At 37.6% G+C, this 21,499-nt stretch overlaps 1 protein-coding gene across 2 annotated transcripts in view; it reads left to right on the top strand.

Annotated features, from left to right (window-relative positions):
- LOC150097736 (equilibrative nucleoside transporter 1-like) overlaps positions 1–21,499 on the top strand; it is a 220,988-nt gene that overhangs the window by 160,291 nt on the left and 39,198 nt on the right. For both annotated transcript variants that reach the window (XM_090407249.1, XM_090407250.1), the window contains exon 11: positions 778–863. In XM_090407249.1, coding sequence (XP_090263375.1) covers positions 778–863 — 86 coding nt within the window. The remainder of the gene's footprint in view (positions 1–777; positions 864–21,499) is intronic.

The following is a 21,499-nucleotide window of genomic DNA, read 5'->3' as shown; positions in this document are numbered from 1 at the left end:
TGCCTGTCAAACTTACTCCACTCATCCACAAACTCCATACCACTCCTGCATGACCTACCCATTGAGTTATTTGCTGTTAGGGCCCTACTTCTCAACTCACTCTACTCTGTCATACTTTGGCAACAGAAGTTGTTGACTTCTGTTGATTTTAGAAGCTGTTTTAAAGTTGAAAAAAGAAGAAATGTTGACTTTCTCTCTCTCTCACACATTGTCCAGCAGAGATTAATCTGGAAAACTCCATATTTTTTTAGTATTTTTAAAACGGTCAGTGTTTTTATATATTATACAAAAAAAAAAAAAAAAAGGCTTTACGTATCAGCCAATAGACAATGATGCACTTTGTTTGGAACCTGTATTAAAATTTCTTCTTGACATGAATAACTTAAGAGTTTTTCAACTGAAGGTAGAAAGAATGTCGTGTAGGGGTTTCTAGGAGTGTGTCCTCATAAAAACTTGGATTTTTCATCCCAGAAAGTAGGCACACCTGCCAGAATAACATAAGCAGTTTGCAAACAAAATATATATCCATGGGTATAAGGCTAATTGCTTTTTCCTGCAGAATTAAAGTTTTTTAAGACGAAGATACTCTTGACTGGTGATAGACCTTAAAGGTCTAATATGAGACATCAGTTGTTGTTTTTTTAAACATTTTCTATAACAGAAATTTAATATAGCTTTATTTTCACAGATTTCTCATTTATATGAAGTGGAAGAGTTTCCTGATTATGGAATAAGCTTTGACAATATCTTCTTTTTTTTTTTTTTTTTTTGTCTTAGGTAGATATTTCATACCAGTGGCATGTTTTCTTCTGTTTAATGCTGGAGATTTTTGTGGAAGAACAGTTGCAGGATTGTTACCTATGGTAAGTGATGAATAATACAAAATACTATGAATAATTTATGTTTACCATTTTTTATATTTTATAATTTTAACTACAGTAATCTACTGTTTATCTAACCACATTGGGAAAGCAGTTTGCCATTCTGATAACTGAAGTAGAAATACATGGTATTGTACCAGAAGTATGTTGATGTGAGAAGGGTAGTTAATTTAAAGGTCATTGTTTTGAAGGTCAGATAAATAGATTACTGTAATTGTATGTTGGTGTCATGATTTGAATAATTGACGACGTAGATTTTTTTTTTTATGATTTTGGATCAAGTTTTTATAATTTGTTCTTTGTTCTGGATTAACATTTCAAGCTGTAGATATTTTTAAGAAATCCCTCCAACAAACAATGGTGTAACTGTCATAACGTGAAAATTCCCATTGTTGAGAACTTAAGTGACTTCAGGACTGTGAGCTCACCAGAAATTCTTATTTCCTGCAGTTAAGTCAACAGTCTGAGGTCACTACAAAACTGTAGTGACTTTAACAGAATCTCAACACAACAACAGAAAGCTGTGTAAAAAGGCCTCAAAAATTGTAATTATGCCTCCATTAGCCAGAATTACATGCCAGTAGAAGTAAATGTCCATGTATAGTACAGAATGAATCACATGAGGATCGTATAGTCTTTGGCTGTTGTAGAATCGCTGATGACTTAATAGTTGTGTGCATATGTTGACTTTCCATTAGGACAGAAGCATATTGAAAGATGTTTATAGTTAAACCTTATTTAACCAAAGTAGCCTTTCAGGTGACAGCTCCATCCACAGAAGGATTGTATAGTGAAAAATTCACAATATTAGTCATGCCATTAGGATGCAAGAAGGTAAGTCGAAGAAAATGATTGTCTTGGTTGGCACAAATGATTTGAGAGGCGATAAGTATTTTGTGAGGGAGGATGTAAAGGAGTTGTTAGAAGAGGCAAAACTGAAGAGCAAGAAGGTGAAGATTGTAAGTCTCCTGTTATGCTATGGTAGAGGCGAACTGAGGAGGAGGGTGTTGCTAGGCACCCATGAGGCGAGTGAGTGTAAGAATGACCAAGTGCTGAATCTAGTCACTCAAATAAAAATATTCAATAGGGTAGTCGATTCAGGAAGTAAAGGTGTGTGAGGACCTAAAGGGATGCTGCAGGTTCTATATACTAATGCCAGATGGAAGTATCAAGAACAAAAGAGAGGAGTTTTTTTTGCATTGGCTAGTGCAATTTTGCCAATAGTTACAGGCATTAGTAAGACTTGGCTAATAGCAAATGATGTAGTTACAGGGATAGAATATGAAGGGTTTAGTATTTCCAGGGAAGATAGGATGGGGGGGGGATACTGCTGATAATGGAAGGGTGGCTGTTCATTTGAAGTGGTCTGATGTGAGATCAAGGCCAGTAAGACACAATATACAGTTGGTTGTTGCTATAGACCAGGAAGTTCCCCAGGTGATCTGGAAGACATGCATTGCCAAATTAGTACGAATACAGGTCAAATGAAAATTATGGGGAACTTCAGCTATGGGGATATAGATTGGAATGAAGAAAGATCACATGGCAGGAAGAAAATGGAATGTAAACACCTACTAAGAGATTACTTGAGGCAGCATGTGATGAAGGGGACTAGGGTGTAAGTGTATTGGACCAGGTCATAGGACCAGATCATCCATATCCCAGGTGACTACATTGCCATGCGGCCTTGACTGGGGAGATTGTACAATATACACATATACCCATTCTTGACAGGAATATTCTGTCAAGGAGTATATGTGGAATTACAAGGCAGGTGATTATGACAAGCCTAGGAAGAGCTTAAATCTGTGTCATGACATAAAACACTGTGTGGTAAAGGATGTTAGTAGTCCATGCAAGATAGTTAAGGATCATCTAGAGCATAGGTTCCCAAAGTAGGCGGTGCTGCCCCCCCCCCCAGTGGGCGCTGAAGCCTTCTAGGGGGGGGCTATAATGGGATCAGAAGCATTTGGGGGCGTTCAGGTAGTCTAGGGGCTCTTTATAGAAGAAATTAATAATATATATTTAAAAATGAATTATTTTTGTGATTTTGCGATTAAATAATCATTTAAAATTTAAATATTGCATTTTAATTCATCTTATGCCCATCTTACACGATCAATTTTTTTATCAATTTTCTATTTCAATTATTTAATCATTTGAAAATTTACCATGTCAGATAGAAATAGATGTCAATTTTCTATGTCGATGAGAAAATAGAGCATGTATATATGTGTGTGTATAATAGGGGGGGGGGGGGGGTTACAAAATTTATGTCCTGCAAAGTGAGCAGTGGCCCGGAAAAGTTTGGGAACCTATGATCTAGAGGAAGCAAAATTAAATTGTATACCTATGGTAAGGAGGGTTAATCAGGTAGGAGTTAAATGGATGAGTAATATCATTAAACATGAGCTGCAGAAGAGGAAAATGCTGTGGAGGGTCTATAAGGATAAAGGTGATCAGCAAATTCACAAACAGTACAAGGCTCAGACAAGTCTTACATGCAGAAGCTTGTAGCAAGTAATAAGAATCCCAATTAGATAGTTTAGTATTAGCTAGCTTAGAAAGTGTCCGTTTTTTAAAGTCTTATTTAGCCTTTCGCACATTCCATTATTTTGAGGATGATAAGGTATAGTAAATATACCTTATCATCCTCAAAATACCTTATCATCCTCTTTATATTTAATAGCACACATAATAGATTTGAATTGACTTGTACAAAGGACTGGGATTGTAGTTTTAATATTAATAAGTGCAAGGTGTTGCATTTTGGAGTGCAGAAATATAAGGTTCTGTACTATATTGACGGTGCTGTACTGCAGGAAGTGGATAAGATCTGAGAGTGATGATTGACAGTGGACTGAAGTTTAGAAGGCAAATTGAGGATATTGCAAAGACTGCACATCGTAGTGCTGCTATGATATGAAACACTCTGACATGTAGAGATAAGGAAGTAGTTGTGCCACTGTATAAAGCACTGGTCAGAGCATACTTAGACTATTGTGCATAGATTTGGCCACCTGGTTTTCAATTTGATGTGGACACATTGGAAAGAGTCCAGAGACGAGTGACTAAGACGATATCAGGACTTTAGAATGCTGGCTATGGAGAGATGTAGAAGAAATATGGATTGCAGACTTTGGTGGATAGGAGAAAAAGAGATGATATGATAGAGATGTTTAAGTTACTGAGAAGATTTTATTGGATTAATCCAGAGGGATTTATAAAAAGAGTAGAAGGCAAGAGGAGAGAATCAGAGGCCATCCCTGGAAGTTATGTTAGAGTATGGTGTGAGGAGTAGATTTTTTTTTTACATGGAAAATTGTTATTAAATGGAACACATTACCAGAAGAATGTTGTTCGTGCAAGGGAGTGTTAAGGATTTTTTAAAAATTTGGTATGATAATTATGTTGTCAGTTGAATGAACCTTCCACAATGAGTCTGTGGACTCCATGGAAGGTGTAATAATAATAAAAATTATATTAACATAAATTCAGCCATAAAATGTGAACAGATAAGAGTTTGAGGAGGTACCATACCTTGAAATTATCTTATTACTGTTTTAGCTGTCTAATCCTTCATAGTCACTGCTTCTGAAAAGCATAGTAGCTATCAATATCTACAAAGGAGTATTTATTTCCTTGCTTTGTTGTGGATGAGGGTCCCATTATATCAATGGTTACAGCTTGAGATGGTCTAACTAGTAAAGGAAAGGAAAGGATTGTAAAAGTGCCTTGCTCAGATAGATCACATGATCATATTATAATTGGATGAATTTGCTCCTCCCTATAATCATTAACCACACATGTACTGCTTCCAATAATCTTCAGCAGTAGTAAACCTTTGGCTTTGCCTTTACTCTTTTTTATTGAAATTTTTCTGATATCATCAGTAATACCTCTCCATTCCCATCCTGTTCTGTTTCCCTAAAAACACAATACCTCATACATTCTATTCCTATATTATCTGCCATCAATTAGTCTCACTAATGCCAGTCGTTTCTGACCAAGTCAAACTAAACAATACCAAAAACTATTCAATCTTATTTCTGATACTTCTGATTGATATATGTGAATTGCAACATTCCCTTGGCCTACAGCTATTTTTGCATTTTATGACTGACTGACCTATTTGAATTAGAGACCTGAGAAATTATATTTCACATATTTTAATCATTCAGTTCTCACACTCACTCACCTGAAGGGTACCCTGCAGAAATGTTGACCTGTTTCTCTCACCCCATTAATAGTTCTGGTTTCCCTGATTTTGCACATCCAATATCTAATTGATTAACATTTTTTCCAGATACTGAGTTCAGAGAAAAGAAATATAAACAAGTGACATTGGTCCTGTTACTGAAGTGTTAATGCATTAAATATCAACACACAACTGCACAGATGATCTACCTGTTTATATACACTGCTTAGAAAGAAGTCAACAGACACCATACTGTGAAGAACAAACGGCTATGGTGCCAAACTTTATAAAGATATAGGACTTTCTTTCTCTGCGATGACTCCAGTAATCCTATGAGACACTTTCTACAAGCGTACAATAGCAATCAATGGGAATTTTGGGCCGTCCTTCCTGTAGGCATGCAATGAGGTCCTGCACTGTTGTGGGACAGATGTCCCTTGACTCCACCTGACACTCCAGTTCATCCCACAAATGTTTAATAGGGTTGAGTTCAGAGCTCTGTGGAGGCCACTGAAGTGTGATGACATTCATGTCCACCAACTGCACAATTTCAGCATCAGCCTTATGACAGAGTACATTGTCTTGCTGAAATAGACAATGATCAGTTCCATAGAAATGCCACCAAGTAGGAAGCATTGCATTGTCCAGAATGTTGAAACACCTCTCACTATTCTGTTCATGGCACTACAAACAGAGTTCTGAGGCTAAACCAAGAAAAACAGGAGCATACCATCACACTGCCACTTCCCAATTTCATAGTTGGGGTTATGCGCTCTGGTAAGAGACTTCACCAGAAATCTGCCACATCCCCACTCCATCTGCTCGGTAGAGGGTGTAGAGTGATTTGTCACTCATAACACAGCTTTCCAAGTTTCCATGTCCCACTGAACATGCTCTTTGCACCACTGAAGACAATACTGCATGCTGGTTTGGGTAATGTGGGACTTGCATTGGTCCCACCAGGAAACCTGTGTTGTGAGCCTTGGTTCTGAATGTTTTTGTACAGATTCATCCAGTTGGTGCCCATAACTAAGCATTCAATGTGTTGGCTGACGAATGGCAGTTTTTACATATCATCCTTCGTAGCATCCTACAATCATGTTTGGTGAGCGTGGTGGTTCATCCACTGCAGGTAGCACTTGCAGTTGACTCCTTGTGTTTCCATTTCTGTGTGGTATCATTGATTGTTGACTTGGGATGGCCCAATTTGTAAACAATTTGCCAAACAGATAGGCCTGCAACATGGCATCCTTTCACAACATCTCTTTCAAACTCTGTCATTTCCCTTCTCGCAGCCATTCCATCTAGACACAGTTGCACTGACTTGGGAGCATCATATTCTTTCAATTTATACCAGCTACAAGCATGTGACTTATTACATGGTATGGTGCACTTTCCCCTTGGAGATGTCTGTTGACTTCTCTCCAAGTAGAACATGTATCTACTAGTGAGAATGTGGGTTTTACCTAGTGTAGCCATAAATACTGTTACAACTTGAACAGCACATAAACCATTAGTCTTTCAGTAAATCTTTTGCAGCTCTCAGCACATACAAATCGCATGTATAACACGCATATAACAGCACTCAATATTCGAAATATCCCCATTTTTCCTTTGTGCATGCCCGAAGTCTGGAGGATTTGGTCTACTTCTCCTATGGTGACCAAGTCCATCTTGGGAGAGTGAATATATACTTGGATGGATGAATGCATGAAGGTGGAAGACAATCACAAACATCCATGCCTATGCGGGATTTGAACCTGCAGCCTCTTGGCTGGAGAGTGGATAAGCTAACCACTTGGGCAACCAAGCCGGCAGTGCTGCCATTGCTTGCTTCAAATCCACCTTCAGGCTGGTGATGCTGGGACGACATTTCTTGTAGACGACTCTCAAGCTCTGACGACAATTTGAAATCCAGTGGATTCAGATCACGAACTTCCAGACAGCCAATAAGATGGTAATATGTAGTCGGGCACACTCGCCTCCAACCGTTGTTGTTGTATGGTCCTCACCTCGAGTGCAGGGACTAAATCCTGTTAGAAGGTCCAATGCCAACCATGAAACAAGATGCTATGGGTTGTTCTACAGGTTCCAGCACGGTGTCTTGATACATTTTAGCAATTTTGACCTCTTTCTCATAGAAATATAACTTGAATACCCCCAGATTCGTCATCCTCCACCAAACAATTACTGATGTGGGATTATGAGAACAGCTACACAGTTCTCATAATCTCCCCACTGCATGTTAACCAGTACAGACAGACAACTCTGTACTGATAACTCGAATGTTGGCTGTGCACAATGCCACTAACAGAACCATGCTTGTGCAATTCTGTGGACAGTACAGGGGTGAGAAGAAGTAGTAACAGTATTTATGGCAAGTCTGTATATAAAAGAAAATGACAATGGCATTTTTGTTTATGTTAGTGATCAAGTATTGTTCAATTGTTTTTCTGTGGTAAATTATATTTTGGGAAGGTGGTTTTTTAAATTCGACCAGAAATGCTGAAGTATGGTGGTATAAAAGTCTTACAGTGGCTGCACTGCATAGTTCAGAAAGCCTGGACAGAGGGACGAATTCCCGATGATTGGAGTAGAGCTCTCATAGTACCCATATATAAAAAGGGAAATAAAACTGAATGTGAGAATTACAGAGGTATTTCCCTACTGAATGTTCCTGGCAAGATCTATGCAAGTATACTTGAGAAACGGTTGAGAAGAATTGTGGAAGAAAAGCTGGGTGAAGAACAAGCTGGATTCAGGCCAAATAGAGGCTGTCAGGATCAGATCTTCACTTTACGACAAATAGTCGAGAAAGCATGGGAATATAACAAAGATCTGTATTTAAGTTTTGTCGATTTGGAAAAGGCATATGACAAGGTGCCAAGAGAGAAGCTATTTAATACGCTGCAGTTATATGGTGTCAATGGGGCATTATATCAAGCAATACTTAAATCTTTATTTGAGTTGTAAGTCAGCAGTTAGAATTGAAGGAAGTACAGGAAGATGGTTTAATGTTAAATCTGGTGTGAGACAAGGATGTACATTATCCCTTCTGTTATTCATTATCTATATGGATCACATTATGAAGGAAAGTGGTATTAAACATGATATCAAAATTGGAGATGTTAATGTCAGCTCTTTGCTTTATGCGGACGATGTTATACTTCTGAATAAATCCGCTACAAGTCTACAAGATTCTCTGACTAAATTGAATAACTGTTGTTATAGATATGGTATGAAGGTCAGCAATAAAAAGACAAAGACAATGAAAATAGGCAGAATCATTGAATATGTCAACTGTGTTGTGAACGGAGAACCTGTGGAACAAGTAAAACATTTCAGCTACTTAGGCACAATTTTTACTGAAGATGGTAAACTAAAAATAGAAATAGACAACAGAATCAGCAAAGCTGGTATGGTGGGAAGTCAATTGAATAAATTCATATGGAATAAGAAAGAAATTAGTCGGAACACTAAATTAGCTGTATACAAGACTGTGTTCAAACCAATTTTAACTTATGGATCTGAGAGCTGGGTCAGAAGTAAAACACTTGACCAAAGACTAGAGACCGCAGATATGAGAGTCCTGAGAAAGATTAAAAGCGTGAACAGATGGCATCAATGGCAATATCATACTAAAAACGGGGATATTAGGAAAGAACTTGACATTGTCAGCATCCAGGAATGCATTAGCAGAGCTAATCTCAGGTGGTATGGTCACTTAAATAGAATGGGAGAAGAAAGATTAGCAAAACAAGTGTTCTCTGCCAGGTTGACAGGAAAACGACCCAGAGGAAGACCAAGCTATAGGTGGATTGATACAGTACAAAGTGCCTTAGACGATAGAAATATAAGATCTGATAATGTTGGAGTCTTGACAAGTAACAGACTGATTTGGAGGAAAATTGTAGATAGGAAGTTAGTAATGATGTAATTTTTTCATGTAGTACTATCATATCCTGTACACCCCTTGAGGGTACATGGCCTGAATTTGATGATGATGATGGTTTTTTAAATGTGCCAAAGATCTATATAATGTATTTTCTCCATGAGGCCAAATTAAAATTCACCTTTGAAATACGCTTCAAACTAAAACGTAATGTAAAGGACAGCCAAACTAAAGTGTGGGTGACTATTCTAAGGGTTCTGGATTCGTAGCATTCAGTTAGAATATTAGCTAGCTGTGATGAGGATGTCTATGGCAGTACATGTGGCACACAAAACAATTTCTTGCTGCCCACGATGCCTCAAGGAAAGATTAAAAAAAAGGATGGTTGCTTTTTATAATAAAACAGAAATACCATATTTACTCAAGTATGACTCACACCCCTGATTTTACTTTATGAAAAAAGAAATTAAAAAGTTTTGCATATACATCGCAAACGAAAATAAAGTTTAACCACCTGCACGTCAGGGCAATAACTCGCTCCCTGAGGTAAACAGCACACAAGGGTTGTTTACCTCAGGGTTGTTCATTACATTTCTAAAATATTGTAAATTACTTGTAATTTCTTGGAATAATGGGAAGAAGATGACACTATTTGGGTAGATGACTTTGACAGTGCACACAAGGAAACCACTCTCGAGGCCGGAAGTAGTGATAACAAATAGGAGATTCTTGGTACGTCATCCCCATTCTCAGTTTTTTCCAGAAAACTAGTTTCCAAAATCCCTGCATATATCTCACACCATGATTTTTTAGCTTTAATTTTGAGGAAAAAAGTGCGAGTTATATTCGAGTAAATACAGTATTGATTTATTCGTTTTCATGTGACATTTATAGATGGACGCAACAATATGGATGCAACGACCTGCTATAATATAATTGCAATAATAAAAATTTATATCGCAATTTCAATGTTAGATCCAATTCTAATAATTCGTAAACTATATTTATGCTTTCATTGCTAATTTATAGCACTCTGCTAGTAGCATGCCAAAAAAATTGAATTCTATTGGCTACCAGCTGTTCACGTGACACGCAGCATAGGCGCTCATGTTAATCCAAGCTATGAGTTTATAATTGCCTGCTACAATCAATTAGTGATCTTTGAAGTACATGTCAGTGCACCAAACACGATTCAACGACAACCTAGCAGTGAGAGAATTCCGTTTTTTATTTTTTTTTATTTGCAATAATATCGTGCACTGGTCTACAGTTTTGTGTGTTTTTATTCAAACATTTTTATAAAAATTGTTATTAATAATATATTTATTCACCCAGGCAGTGTTGCTTTCTAAGCCAACAAGAAAAAGAAATATTGCTGATGAGAGGAGAAAATTTCAAGAATAATGGAAATTGAATTACTTCTGCACTGAGACAAAGGACAGAATTGTGTGCATTATTTGTAACGAAACAATTAGTGTCGCCAAAGAATATAATATAAAAAGGCTCTATGATAAAATTCACAAAGAACAATATTCACTCTTTGAATATTGTTCTGAGGTAAAGTGAGAGAAGAAAAGTTGAAAGCTATGAAGAATTCACTTCAAAGTCAACAACAAATAGTTTCAAAAATTATGAAAGACAATGAATCAACAGTCAGAGCCAGTTATGAAATCAGCTATTTATTTGCAAAACATTCCGAACCTTTTAGTGATGGTTCCTTGGTTAAGGAGTGTATGATAAAAGCAACTGAAAATGTATGTTCCAAAAAATGTGCAAGTATTTCACAATATTTCTTTGTCTAGAAAATACTGTGATCGAAAGAATAACCGAAATGGCAGATAATCTGTGTGACCAGTTGCAAGAAATATCTGCAAATGTACAGTGCATTTCAATTGCACTTGACGAAAGTTTCAATATTCACAACGTGGCTCAAGTTGCTCTGTTTTTCAGGCTTGCAACGACAATATGAATATTATAAGAGTTCTTGGAAATGATTCCCATCAATGGAACCATTACAGGGGAAGACATTTTTGATGCTGTTAAATCTGGAATGAATGGCTTAATTTATTATTGAGCATTTCATTCGGGATTTAACTAGGATCTAAAAACTCTATAAAAGGGAAATGCTTGTACATAGGTGTAAGTGAACACTTTAATGTATTAATATTTTATTAACAGAATTTTGTAAGTGATAAATTGTAAACTGTCTTATAAATAACATACCAGAGTCTAAAAGGTCTTATTGAAGGTTACTTTAGAAGGAGAAAGTTTAAGCCAAGTCCACTTTAGCCTAATCGGCTTTCGAACATAACCTTGGGGCATCGCAATGCGAAGTCCGAGACACATGTACGGCACCCATGTGATGTGGAGCATATTGGGGAGAAGCATAGGGGAGTGTGCAAAAAGAGTTAGGTGTTGTGAGCAACGAGTGACATAGTTGGGAGAGTGGACAAGGGGATATATAAGGATTTGCCAGCGAAAATAGCCCTCTCTTAGTCTTCTGTTCTTCGTGGTGTCTCTCTCCCTCAAAAGTGGGTTCCGATGGAAGCAGTTCGTGGCGACGACTAGAAAAGATGGTCAACGATGGCTGCAAAGTCAGGTAGCGTTCTGTTTCAAGCGTAGCAGAGGCAAATTCATGCAGCCAGCGGAGACCGCAGCCTTATGCCGAGTTGTACGTGCTTATCTGTCGAAGCAGTGTTAAAGTTATAGGAATAGCAGTGATTCATGATCGTAATCACTGGTGGTAAGAAGTCGGAGGAAATTACAGATAGCAGACCTAGGAACCTAATCGAAGGGAATCAGCAAAGATTGATGTTATGCCCACGTGGTCGGTAAAGTAGAAACTTTTATTGTCTTTTGTACTGAGAACAGGACTAGAGCGCGGTGAAAGTGCTAACTTTATATGTGATAGGACCTTTTTATAACTGTCTGGACTATAGTGTTTTACTTAGAGGCTAAATGTTGTAATTTTAGAAGTTCATTGTTACTGAATTATGTCTATGATAGAATTTTGGTATATTGTATTCTAATCTGGTGAATTGAATGGTTGTTAATTTATATAATTGTGTTGAGCTTACGAGAATTGGATTAATTGATCTGTTGAAAATAATTTAAGTGACTATTTAGTTACAATTAGATAGATTGTCTGAGAACCTAAGATTTTCTTTCATAAATAAGTCATTATATGTCTAAAGCAAAGTTTTGATCTCTGTGTACAATACCTTAGTGTAAAATAAATGTTTTGCTTTTTATACCTAAGAAACTTGCCTGATTTCTCATGCCAATATACCGCTTGCTAAAACTAGAACCTGTATGAGTTCAAGTACGGGGGGGGGGGATTTGGTTACGACTGCTGACTAAGGAATAAACTAACAGGGTATAAAGAAATAATAGATTCTAAGGCTGTGTAATTATCTGCATGTTAACTCTCTGACAGGAATATCCTTTTGTATAGGAATCAAGATGGTGTGGCTGTATTAACAAATACATTTTTCTTGATTCCGAAAAGGAGCTAACTCCAGATCTGTAACAATAGAGAAATTTGGCTCTCGCCCAGGGCATTCTCTTTGTTTTCAAGAATAGTACACATGATCCATCAGAAAGAACGTTATCTGATAATAAAAAAATCTGCTCTAACTAAAATTAAGCACTGTAATTTAACGGCTGGAATAGGAACAGCAGAACAATTGGTAGAAAGACAAAAGAACTCTAGATAAGATTTATAAAGGACAATAAACCACGACAAATACTAATATACAAAGAAATAACAATGCCATGTGGGGCATTTTGGAAAAATACCAACTTCCTCTGAACAGGCTCGTAGCAGTGAAAACCAATGGTGCTCCTGCAATAACAGGCAAAAATAAAGGTTTTGTATCAAGACTTGCAGCAAAGTTAAAGGAAATGTATCCAGACATTCCAGAACTACAATCTTTCCACTGCATTATTCATCAACAGGTCCTGTGCTTCAAAGTATTGGAAATGAACAGCTTACTCAAGCCTGTGACAAATACTGTGAATTTCATCCGATTCAGAGGCCTCAATCACTGCCAGTTTGCATAATTTCTTAAAGACTTGGAGAGTGAATTTGAAGAACTACCTTATTACACAGAGATTCATTGGTTATCTTGTCATAAGGTTCTAAAAAGCTTTTTTTTTTTACTTTAGAGGAGATCAAATTGTTCCTAGAAATGAAGAATCATGATGTTGCATTTCTTAAGGATCCGACATGGGTACAAGACATAGCATTCTTAGTTGATATTACAGGACATTTGAATGATTTAAATGTCACACTTCAGGGGAAAGATTATATATATATATATATATAATTATTAAAAAGTTTATATGACTGATACCGAGAGATAAAGAGATGACATGGTTTATTTGAAAAGATACTACTAGTTTACTAGTTTCGTTGAATTGATCAACATCTTCAGGTATCACAAGCAAAGAAATATATAAAAAATTACGGAGACTTAAAATTGCATTAACAGAACAAGTACAAAAGGCAGTAGCGTGTTTGAAAACAAAATGTGAGCTTGAGTTCCAAATAAATGTAGACTACGCGCTGTCACGAGTTCGCTAATACTGAACAGAGGCAACGTGTGCATAAGAGAGATTGAAACTTAGGCTGTTGTTGATATGGGAAGAATCTAGAGAAATTTCTCTAGATTCGACAATCTTTCTCTCAAGCTCATCATAGCACACATGGATGTTAGAAGTTTGAGTCCAGTTCACAATGTGTTGGTGGCCTTCGTCTGAGTTAACAAAAAAGAGAACGTGGCTAGAGAGAGTGCTGACTCTAGTCCGGTGTTCTTCCAAATGTGGAAGGATGGATTTAGCAGTCTGGCCATAGTATGGCTTTCCACAATCATATAAAATCTTGTACACTCCTGGAAACTGAGTTGGAAGATGTTTCTCTTTAGGTTTACTAAGTATTGAACGAAGTTTTGGGAGCATAGTAAAGCAAGTTCTGAAGTTAAACTTCTTGAGAATTTTTGCCAGTTTTGGTGAAAGAGAGCTGATGTAAGGCAAAGAGATGAAGACTTTGTGGGAAGAGAGATCTTCAGAAGTAGTTGAGTGACTGGGGGAAAGAAATTTGTCAATTTTATTAGGAGAGAAACCATTATTAATAAAAGTTTTTTTTTTAAGAAAAAGGAGTACATTTTTAATTTCTGCTTCTTCTGTAAGTAAAGATTTGGCTCGGTGAGCTAAGGTGGAAATAATGCCAAATTTTTGTGTGTGTGTGTGGGGGGGGGGGGGTAGTGATGGGAGGAAGCATGAAGGTATCTATCAGTATGAGTAGGTTTTCTAAAAATTAAGATTTTAATACTCTCAGCGCATCTGGTAAGTTTCAGGTCTAGAAATGGGAGGCAGTCATCGGATTCCAGTTCGAAGATAAAAGAGATTTTTCCTGACACTTGTTTAGGTGGTCTAAAAATAAATTGAAGTCATTGACACCATCTTCCCAGATGAGGAAAATATCATCAATATAACGATAACAAAATTTTTGTTTAAGGGGAAAGGAGTTAATAGCTTTTTCTTCAAAATCGTTGAGAAATATATCGGAGAGAGAGAGTGGGCTGCCAATGGCCAGACCTGAGTTTTGTAAGTAGATCTTATTGTCATATTTGAAGTATCCTGACTTTATTTTTTAAGTTTCATGTCCTTGATTTTTGAAACAAAATCTGCAGAGTTTTTAATATGAGAAGAGGAAATTCCAGATAGATTTCTTAAAAAACTCGCGAGATATTTGGAAGGGTTGTAGGTAGGGGAGTGTATACCCTCAACTATTGGTCTGAGTGGGCAGTTTGTTTTGTGTATCTTGGGGAGACCATACAGTCGAGGGATGAAGTGACCTAAGAGAAAGACGAATGTTTCTTTGTAACTCCAAGGTGGTTTTTAATAAATTATTAGTTCTATTGTGTAATTCAATAGAATTACGATTGAATTACACAATAGAACTAATAATTTTTTCCAGGAGTGTACAAGATTTTATGTGATTGTGAAAAGCCATACTATGGCCAGACTGCTAAATCCATCCTTCTACATTTGGAAGAACACCATAGAGATATCTCCTACAACAGGACTAGAGCCTGCTCTTTCTAGCTAGGTTCTCTTTTCTGCTAACTCAGACGAAGGCTGCCAACACATTGTGGACTGGACTCAAACTTCTAACATCCATGTGTGCTATGATGAGCTTGAGAGAAAAATTGTCGAATCTAGAGAAATTTCTCTAGATTCTTTCCATATCAACAACAGCCTAAGTTTCAATCTCTCTGATGCACACGTTGCCTCTGTTCAGTATTGGCGCACTCGTGACAGCGCGTAGTCTACGTTTATCTGGAACTCAAGCTCACATTTTGTTTTCAAACATGCTACTGTCTTTTGTACTTGTTCTGTTAATGCAATTTTAAGTCTATGTAATTTTTTATATATTTCTTTGATTGTGATACCTGAAGATGTTGATCAGTTTAATGAAACTAGTAAACTAGTAGTATCTTTTCAAATAAACCATGTCATCTCTTTATCTCTCGGTAGCAGTCATTAAAACTTTTTAATAATATTTCCCTCCGAGTAAAAATGAATTATAATAATATATATACAGGGTGTTCGGGATAAATTTGACATATTTATAATTAATTATATTTTTCCGTAAGTTACATGTATTAACACACACTTCTCTTCATTTAAAAGTTTGGACCCTTCTTCATTCATATACAAGATGTCAGAAAGGATGGATAGCTGGAACCCACCTGAATCATGGAAGAGAATAACTTGTATCATGATGATTCGTGCCCGCCATCAAAATAAGGATATTACGACTGCTGCCCAATGCTCCCTGAATACAGTAAAAACAATCAGGCATGAACTAGAGACTTGCAATGGTGACTACGAGGATGTAGCAAGAAGAAAGATCCCTAGCAGACGATCTGATTGCGTTCGTACAGCAGAATTCCTTGCAAATCTGCAGGAACAGGTGTTGAAGAACCCTGGCATTGGAATTCGGGCTTTGTTCGTGGAGTTGCTAACTGTAGTCAAGCCCTGGATAACAAGGGTAGCCAATGGTAGGCCGTATGTATGGCAGCAGGATTCGGCCCCTTGCCACACCTCTGGGAAAAGTCAAAAATGGTTGTCTGAAAATTTCTACGACTTCACCAGTCCAAATGTTTGGCCTCCAAACTCCCCAGACCTTAACCCCATGGATTATTTTGTATGGGGCGCAGTTGAAAAAGACACCAATCGCACTTCCAGTAATACAAAAGCCCAGTTAATGGATAAAATTAAAACAGTTTTTGCGGCCCTTCCCAGGGAGATAGCATCAGCTTGTTCGAGGTTCCGAAGCAGAATTGAAGCTATGATCGATGCTAATGGTGGTTATTTTGAGTAAATCTTGTTGATAGTATTGTAATTAACTCTGCCTGTAATGTTTTTTTGTCAATTCATTAAATTTAATAGATACAAAGAAGATTTTCTTTTTCCTTACGAAACTGTCAAATTTATCCCGAACACCCTGTATATACAGGGTGGTTCAAAATTCCATGTCCAAACTTTGAGGGGAGGTAGAGAACATCAAAATCAACCATATTCACATAGGAAAGCATGACTGGAAACGCCACCCAAAAGTGATAGGTGGCGCTGTTTGCCAATTGGGTGAGCAATTGGGGCTTCCTCATTCAAGCTTTCGACGTCGTACAAAGAACATGTCGTTTTACGAAAGCTGAGATGGCAGACATGTACCACATTTACGGGTTAGCTGACAGTAATGGATGAGCTGCTGTACGAATGTATCGCGAAAGGTACCCAAACAAACGTGTACCACATCACCAAATGTTTGCTCATTTGCATCAGAATTTGTGTGACTATGGATCATTCAGGGATCGCAGGCATGATAGTGGGCGGCCACTATCAACGCAAAATCCCACCATGGAAGAGGAGGTTTTGCATGCGATGGACGATAATCCAGAGACAAGCACACATGCCATTGCCCTTGCTGTAGAGTATCTCGATCCAGTGTATTGCGCGTTTTGCACTCTGAGTCCTCGCATCCATTTCATCTGCAATGGATCCAGTTACTGATGGCCAAAGATTATCCTCGGCGTGTGGAATTCGCACAGTGGTTTCTGTAGAAAAGTGCCATAGACCCGGATTTTCCAACTTGTGTTTTCTTCACGGATGAAGCTTCATTTACCCGCGAAGGGGTCTTCAATCACCACAATGCTCATGTGTGGGTCCATGAGAACCCACATGCTGCACAACAACACTTCGCCATTAATGTATGGGCAGGTATCGTCGCTGACTGTTTAGTCTGCCCATACCTGTTACCATCCCGACTGGACTCCCAGAAGTATCGGACCTTTCTGGAAGAAGTTCTGCCAGATTTACTGAACACTGTTCTCCCAATGACTGTGTGTGTGTGTGTGTGTTGGCAGATGTGGTTCCAACACAATGGAGCTCCAGCCCATTTTGGCATTTCTGTGCGTCAGTATTTGGACAGGTCCTTTGGGACTCGATGGATTGGGCGTGGTGGACCCATCGCATGGCTCCCACACTCACCTGATTTATCGAGCATTGATTAATGACCTTAAAGCCATAGTGTACGAAACGCCTGTTGCCTCTGACATGGACTTCGTGGTAAGCATCGCCATCACCACTGCTAATATCTGGGGAACTCCAGGTATTTTCCTAAAATATACGGCAATCGATGCGTCGTCAGTGTCAGGCATGCATCACTGCTAATGGTTGTAACTTTGAGCACCTGATATGAAACCACATTATGTATCCAACTACTATTGAACTGTTCAGTTATGCCTAATAAAGTTTTTTACACTACTTACTGCCTTGTGTTATTTCTGTATTTTTGTGTTTCTGTTAGTACCTTCCAATGGCGTTTCCGGTCATGCTTTCCTTTGTGAATATGGTTGATTTAGATTTTCTCTATCTTCCCTCAAAGTTTGTATGTGGAATTTTGAACCACCCTGTATATATACAGTCATCCCTGGACTTACGTCTGGGTTCCGTTCCATCCATCAGGACGTAAGTCGATCAGACATTAGTCGATACATTAAATGAACAGTTATAGGAGTTAGGGACTTAACTGTAATAAGTATGCTGTCATTTTAATTATTGAAACTTATAAATCTGTACTGTGCATTACTGCCACTGAGAAGAATAATCACCCAAATCTTCATCTGCAATCCCATCTTCATTACCTTCCCTATGTGAAGGACCAGGCTGCAGCTCTTCTGGTGTAACCTTTGTTTTTTTTTGATGAAAATGTCCAATGCGCTTTGTTTATTCCTCTTCTTCTTTTCATCATAAATTTGCTTATAGCAAGCAAGCACATTGTGTACTTTCCTTTCTACATAAGTAGCATTCAACATTGGGGTCCATGTATTCAGCCATTTTGAGAACATTGCTAACTGCATACAACATTTCTGCAAGACCCTTCACTGTAAATTGCTTAACTACCTCTTCTTGTTTCTCTTTTCCCCTCTTCCTCTTGCAACACACTGTTCCTCCAGTTCGACCAATTCTTCGTTGCTCAACTCTTCAGGGGCACTTTCTGTGAGTTGCACTGTTGTCATCATTCACTTCGAGATTGAGATCATTTGCTAGGTCCACCATTTCTTCACTCAATTTACAAAGGTCTTCATTTTTTTCAAAACTTCCAAAATTGTGCACAAACCTTTTTAATGTTTTTTTCCATATGCCACTCATACATTGAGAAGTCACTTCATCTGAAGCACAAGAATATTTTTAATAGCATAATAAATATTGAATGCTTTACACAATTGCATGAGAGTCTGGTCATTTCCTTCAGTGGCAGAAAAAAAAAAAAGCCTTAAACACTGCAAGAACTCCCTGATCCATCGGTTGGATCGATGAAGTAGTGTTTGAAGTACATTGGAGAAACATGACCTTGAACTTGGGGTAAAGATCAATGTAAAGTGGATGACCTGGAGCATTATCCAGAATTAATAAAATTTTTAATTCTAAATTTTCTTTCACACAATAGCTTTCCATTTCACTTGCATAAAAGTTGATTAAGACATCCACAAACAATTTTTGAATCATCCACGACTTCTTATTGCTCCGAAAATGAACTGGAAGAGTATGCTTCCTAATATTTTTGAAGGCTCGTGGATCCTCACTGTGCCATATCACAAATGGTTTCAGTTAATATCCAGCAACATTACCCTCCCTAAAAGAATCATAATACTGTCTTGAAGAGCTTTGAAACCAGGCATAGATTTTAGCTTTTTGTGGATGAATGTCTGCTTGGGCATTTTTTTCTAAAATAAGGAGATCTCATCCATATTAAATATTTGCTGTGGCAAATAATTTTCTGCTGTAATAATTTTATCCAGTTTTTTGACAAACTCCTTGGCAGCCTTCTCATCAGTACTTGCACATTCATCATACATTTTCACATTATGCAGTGCAAAACGCTGTTGAATCTTATGAACCAACCGGAAGCATTGAATTCATAATCGGGTCCTGCTTTCTCCTTCAACATGTTGAAGAGAGACTTAGTGCCTTAGCGGTTATGGTCATAGTGCCAAGGGATATGTGCTTTTGGTTCAGGTCCTCTATCCATGATGCAAGTAGCTTTTCCATATCACCGATAGGATCTTGTCGTTGCTTCATCACTATAGTCGATTTAATGGAAGCAGATCCTTTCACAGCCTCTATGATTTTATCCTTATTTTTCAAAATGGTCGTCACTGTAGAATGAGACCATCCGAAATCATGTGTGATCACACTGGCGGACTTACCAGCTTCATGTTATATGTCATAATGTGTATAAATTGCAACTTCATTTCAAGATCAATTGCTCACCTCTTTTTCTGTAATTCTTCACTAGGGTTTTTGATTGGACATGTAGGAACCACGTTGCACAAAATATCGCGATATTTTAACAATAAATACACAAATAACTTATTTCTCAAACACAAAATCAACAGAGGAACTGTTGAAGACAAGTGCCTACTGCCGAGGGAGGTTGCAGCTGAATGTGCTGTTGCCACTGTGCATAATGTATTGTTGCTAAACATAAAAATTTTTACTTTAATTTTTACATCTTGTTCGAAAGTATAGTCGAACATGTTATTTATTCTCTTATGGGATCACGGACGTAAGTCAAGGGATGACTGTATATATTATTGTGCACAGATTTGATCCTCTTGTTTTCATAGTGATGAGCATATATTGGAAAGGATCCAGAGAAGACTAGTGGTAACGGTCTTTGAGATCTTGGATATTAAGACTGAGGGAATGCAGTTTGTAAATCCTTGCGAATAAGAGGAAGAGAAGGGATATGGTTGAGACCTTTAAGTTGGTAAATGGTTGTTACCAGATCATTGTGGAAGTAATTTTTCATAGAATGGGGAGGAAGTGGGTAGAACAAGGGGGCATCTCTGGAACTGGAAACTGTATAAGGAGAGTGTGAATAAGGGCATAAGGAGCAGGTTCAATGCATGATTGCAGATATGTTGTATGAGTTTAAAGTACAGTTTGATAGACTTTGTGTGTAGCATTGTGTACCTCCCACAATGAGTCTTTTGACTCCATAGAGATCTGGTGTTAATGATAATATGTCATACTTCTCCATGTGGGATTCCATAAATTGTTGTGTCTTTTTCAGAAAACCAAAGCTATATAAAAGAGAAAAGAATCTGTTGGTTTTGGGATATGTAAGTAACTGATAATTAAGAGAAATTCTATATTTGGGTGGGATTGACACAATGAGGACATGAATTCTAACAGATTAGTTAGAAATATAAATATCCAAGAACTGGATTACCAATAATACCATTTGGGGTATGATGCGTGATGCAGTTCTTTGATATTTATGTCTCTAATTAATTTATTAGTATTCATGTCCTGGTTCCCTGAAGAAAGCAGAGGTATTGTTTAAGCTGGGCAATACCCCAGCTAGCATGAAAAATTCTGTCATGTTGTACATCATGTTATTTTGGTTTAAGTCAATAAGAATACAATTTGGCCAGCTACCAAATTGTCAACTAAATTGCATTCTGCCAGCCTATCCTCATTTGTTCAGTATCCAGGTAGATACCTTATTAATGGATTGCACCATGAGAAAATAAGTAATATACATTACATCAGAAGCCCTATTCAGTTCTCCATATTCCTTACAATGCTATGTAGAGGTCTCCTCCCAGTTATCCCAGATATGACATTTAAGGGCTCTTTTCCCAGACACTTAAAAAATCCAAACCCAAAGTGTAAAGTTCCAGCTCTTCACCAGATACATAACCATATTAATAGGCATTCATATCATTATGATGTTTGCATACCCTTAGCTGACCTTACACACACACACACATATTATCAGCATTCCTCCCATGACGATCTTTTTTTTTTCTGATTAGCTATATTATGTCTAACCCCCAATAAATTTTTCCAAGCTCCTGATGCCAAATCTATACAAGTTCTTTTTTACCATCAACTTATTTCACCTGTCCAAAAAACTCATACTCATTTCTTCTACAGAGCTTGCACGTT

The sequence above is a fragment of the Typopeltis vanoorti genome, chromosome 17 (genome assembly GCF_054136105.1).
Source record: "Typopeltis vanoorti isolate ZY-2024b chromosome 17, IOZ_Tvanoo_1.0, whole genome shotgun sequence".
Classification (NCBI taxonomy): Eukaryota; Metazoa; Arthropoda; class Arachnida; order Uropygi; family Thelyphonidae; genus Typopeltis; species Typopeltis vanoorti.
Note: the sequence above shows the minus strand (reverse complement) of the source record. Positions and strands in the feature narration are given on the sequence as shown.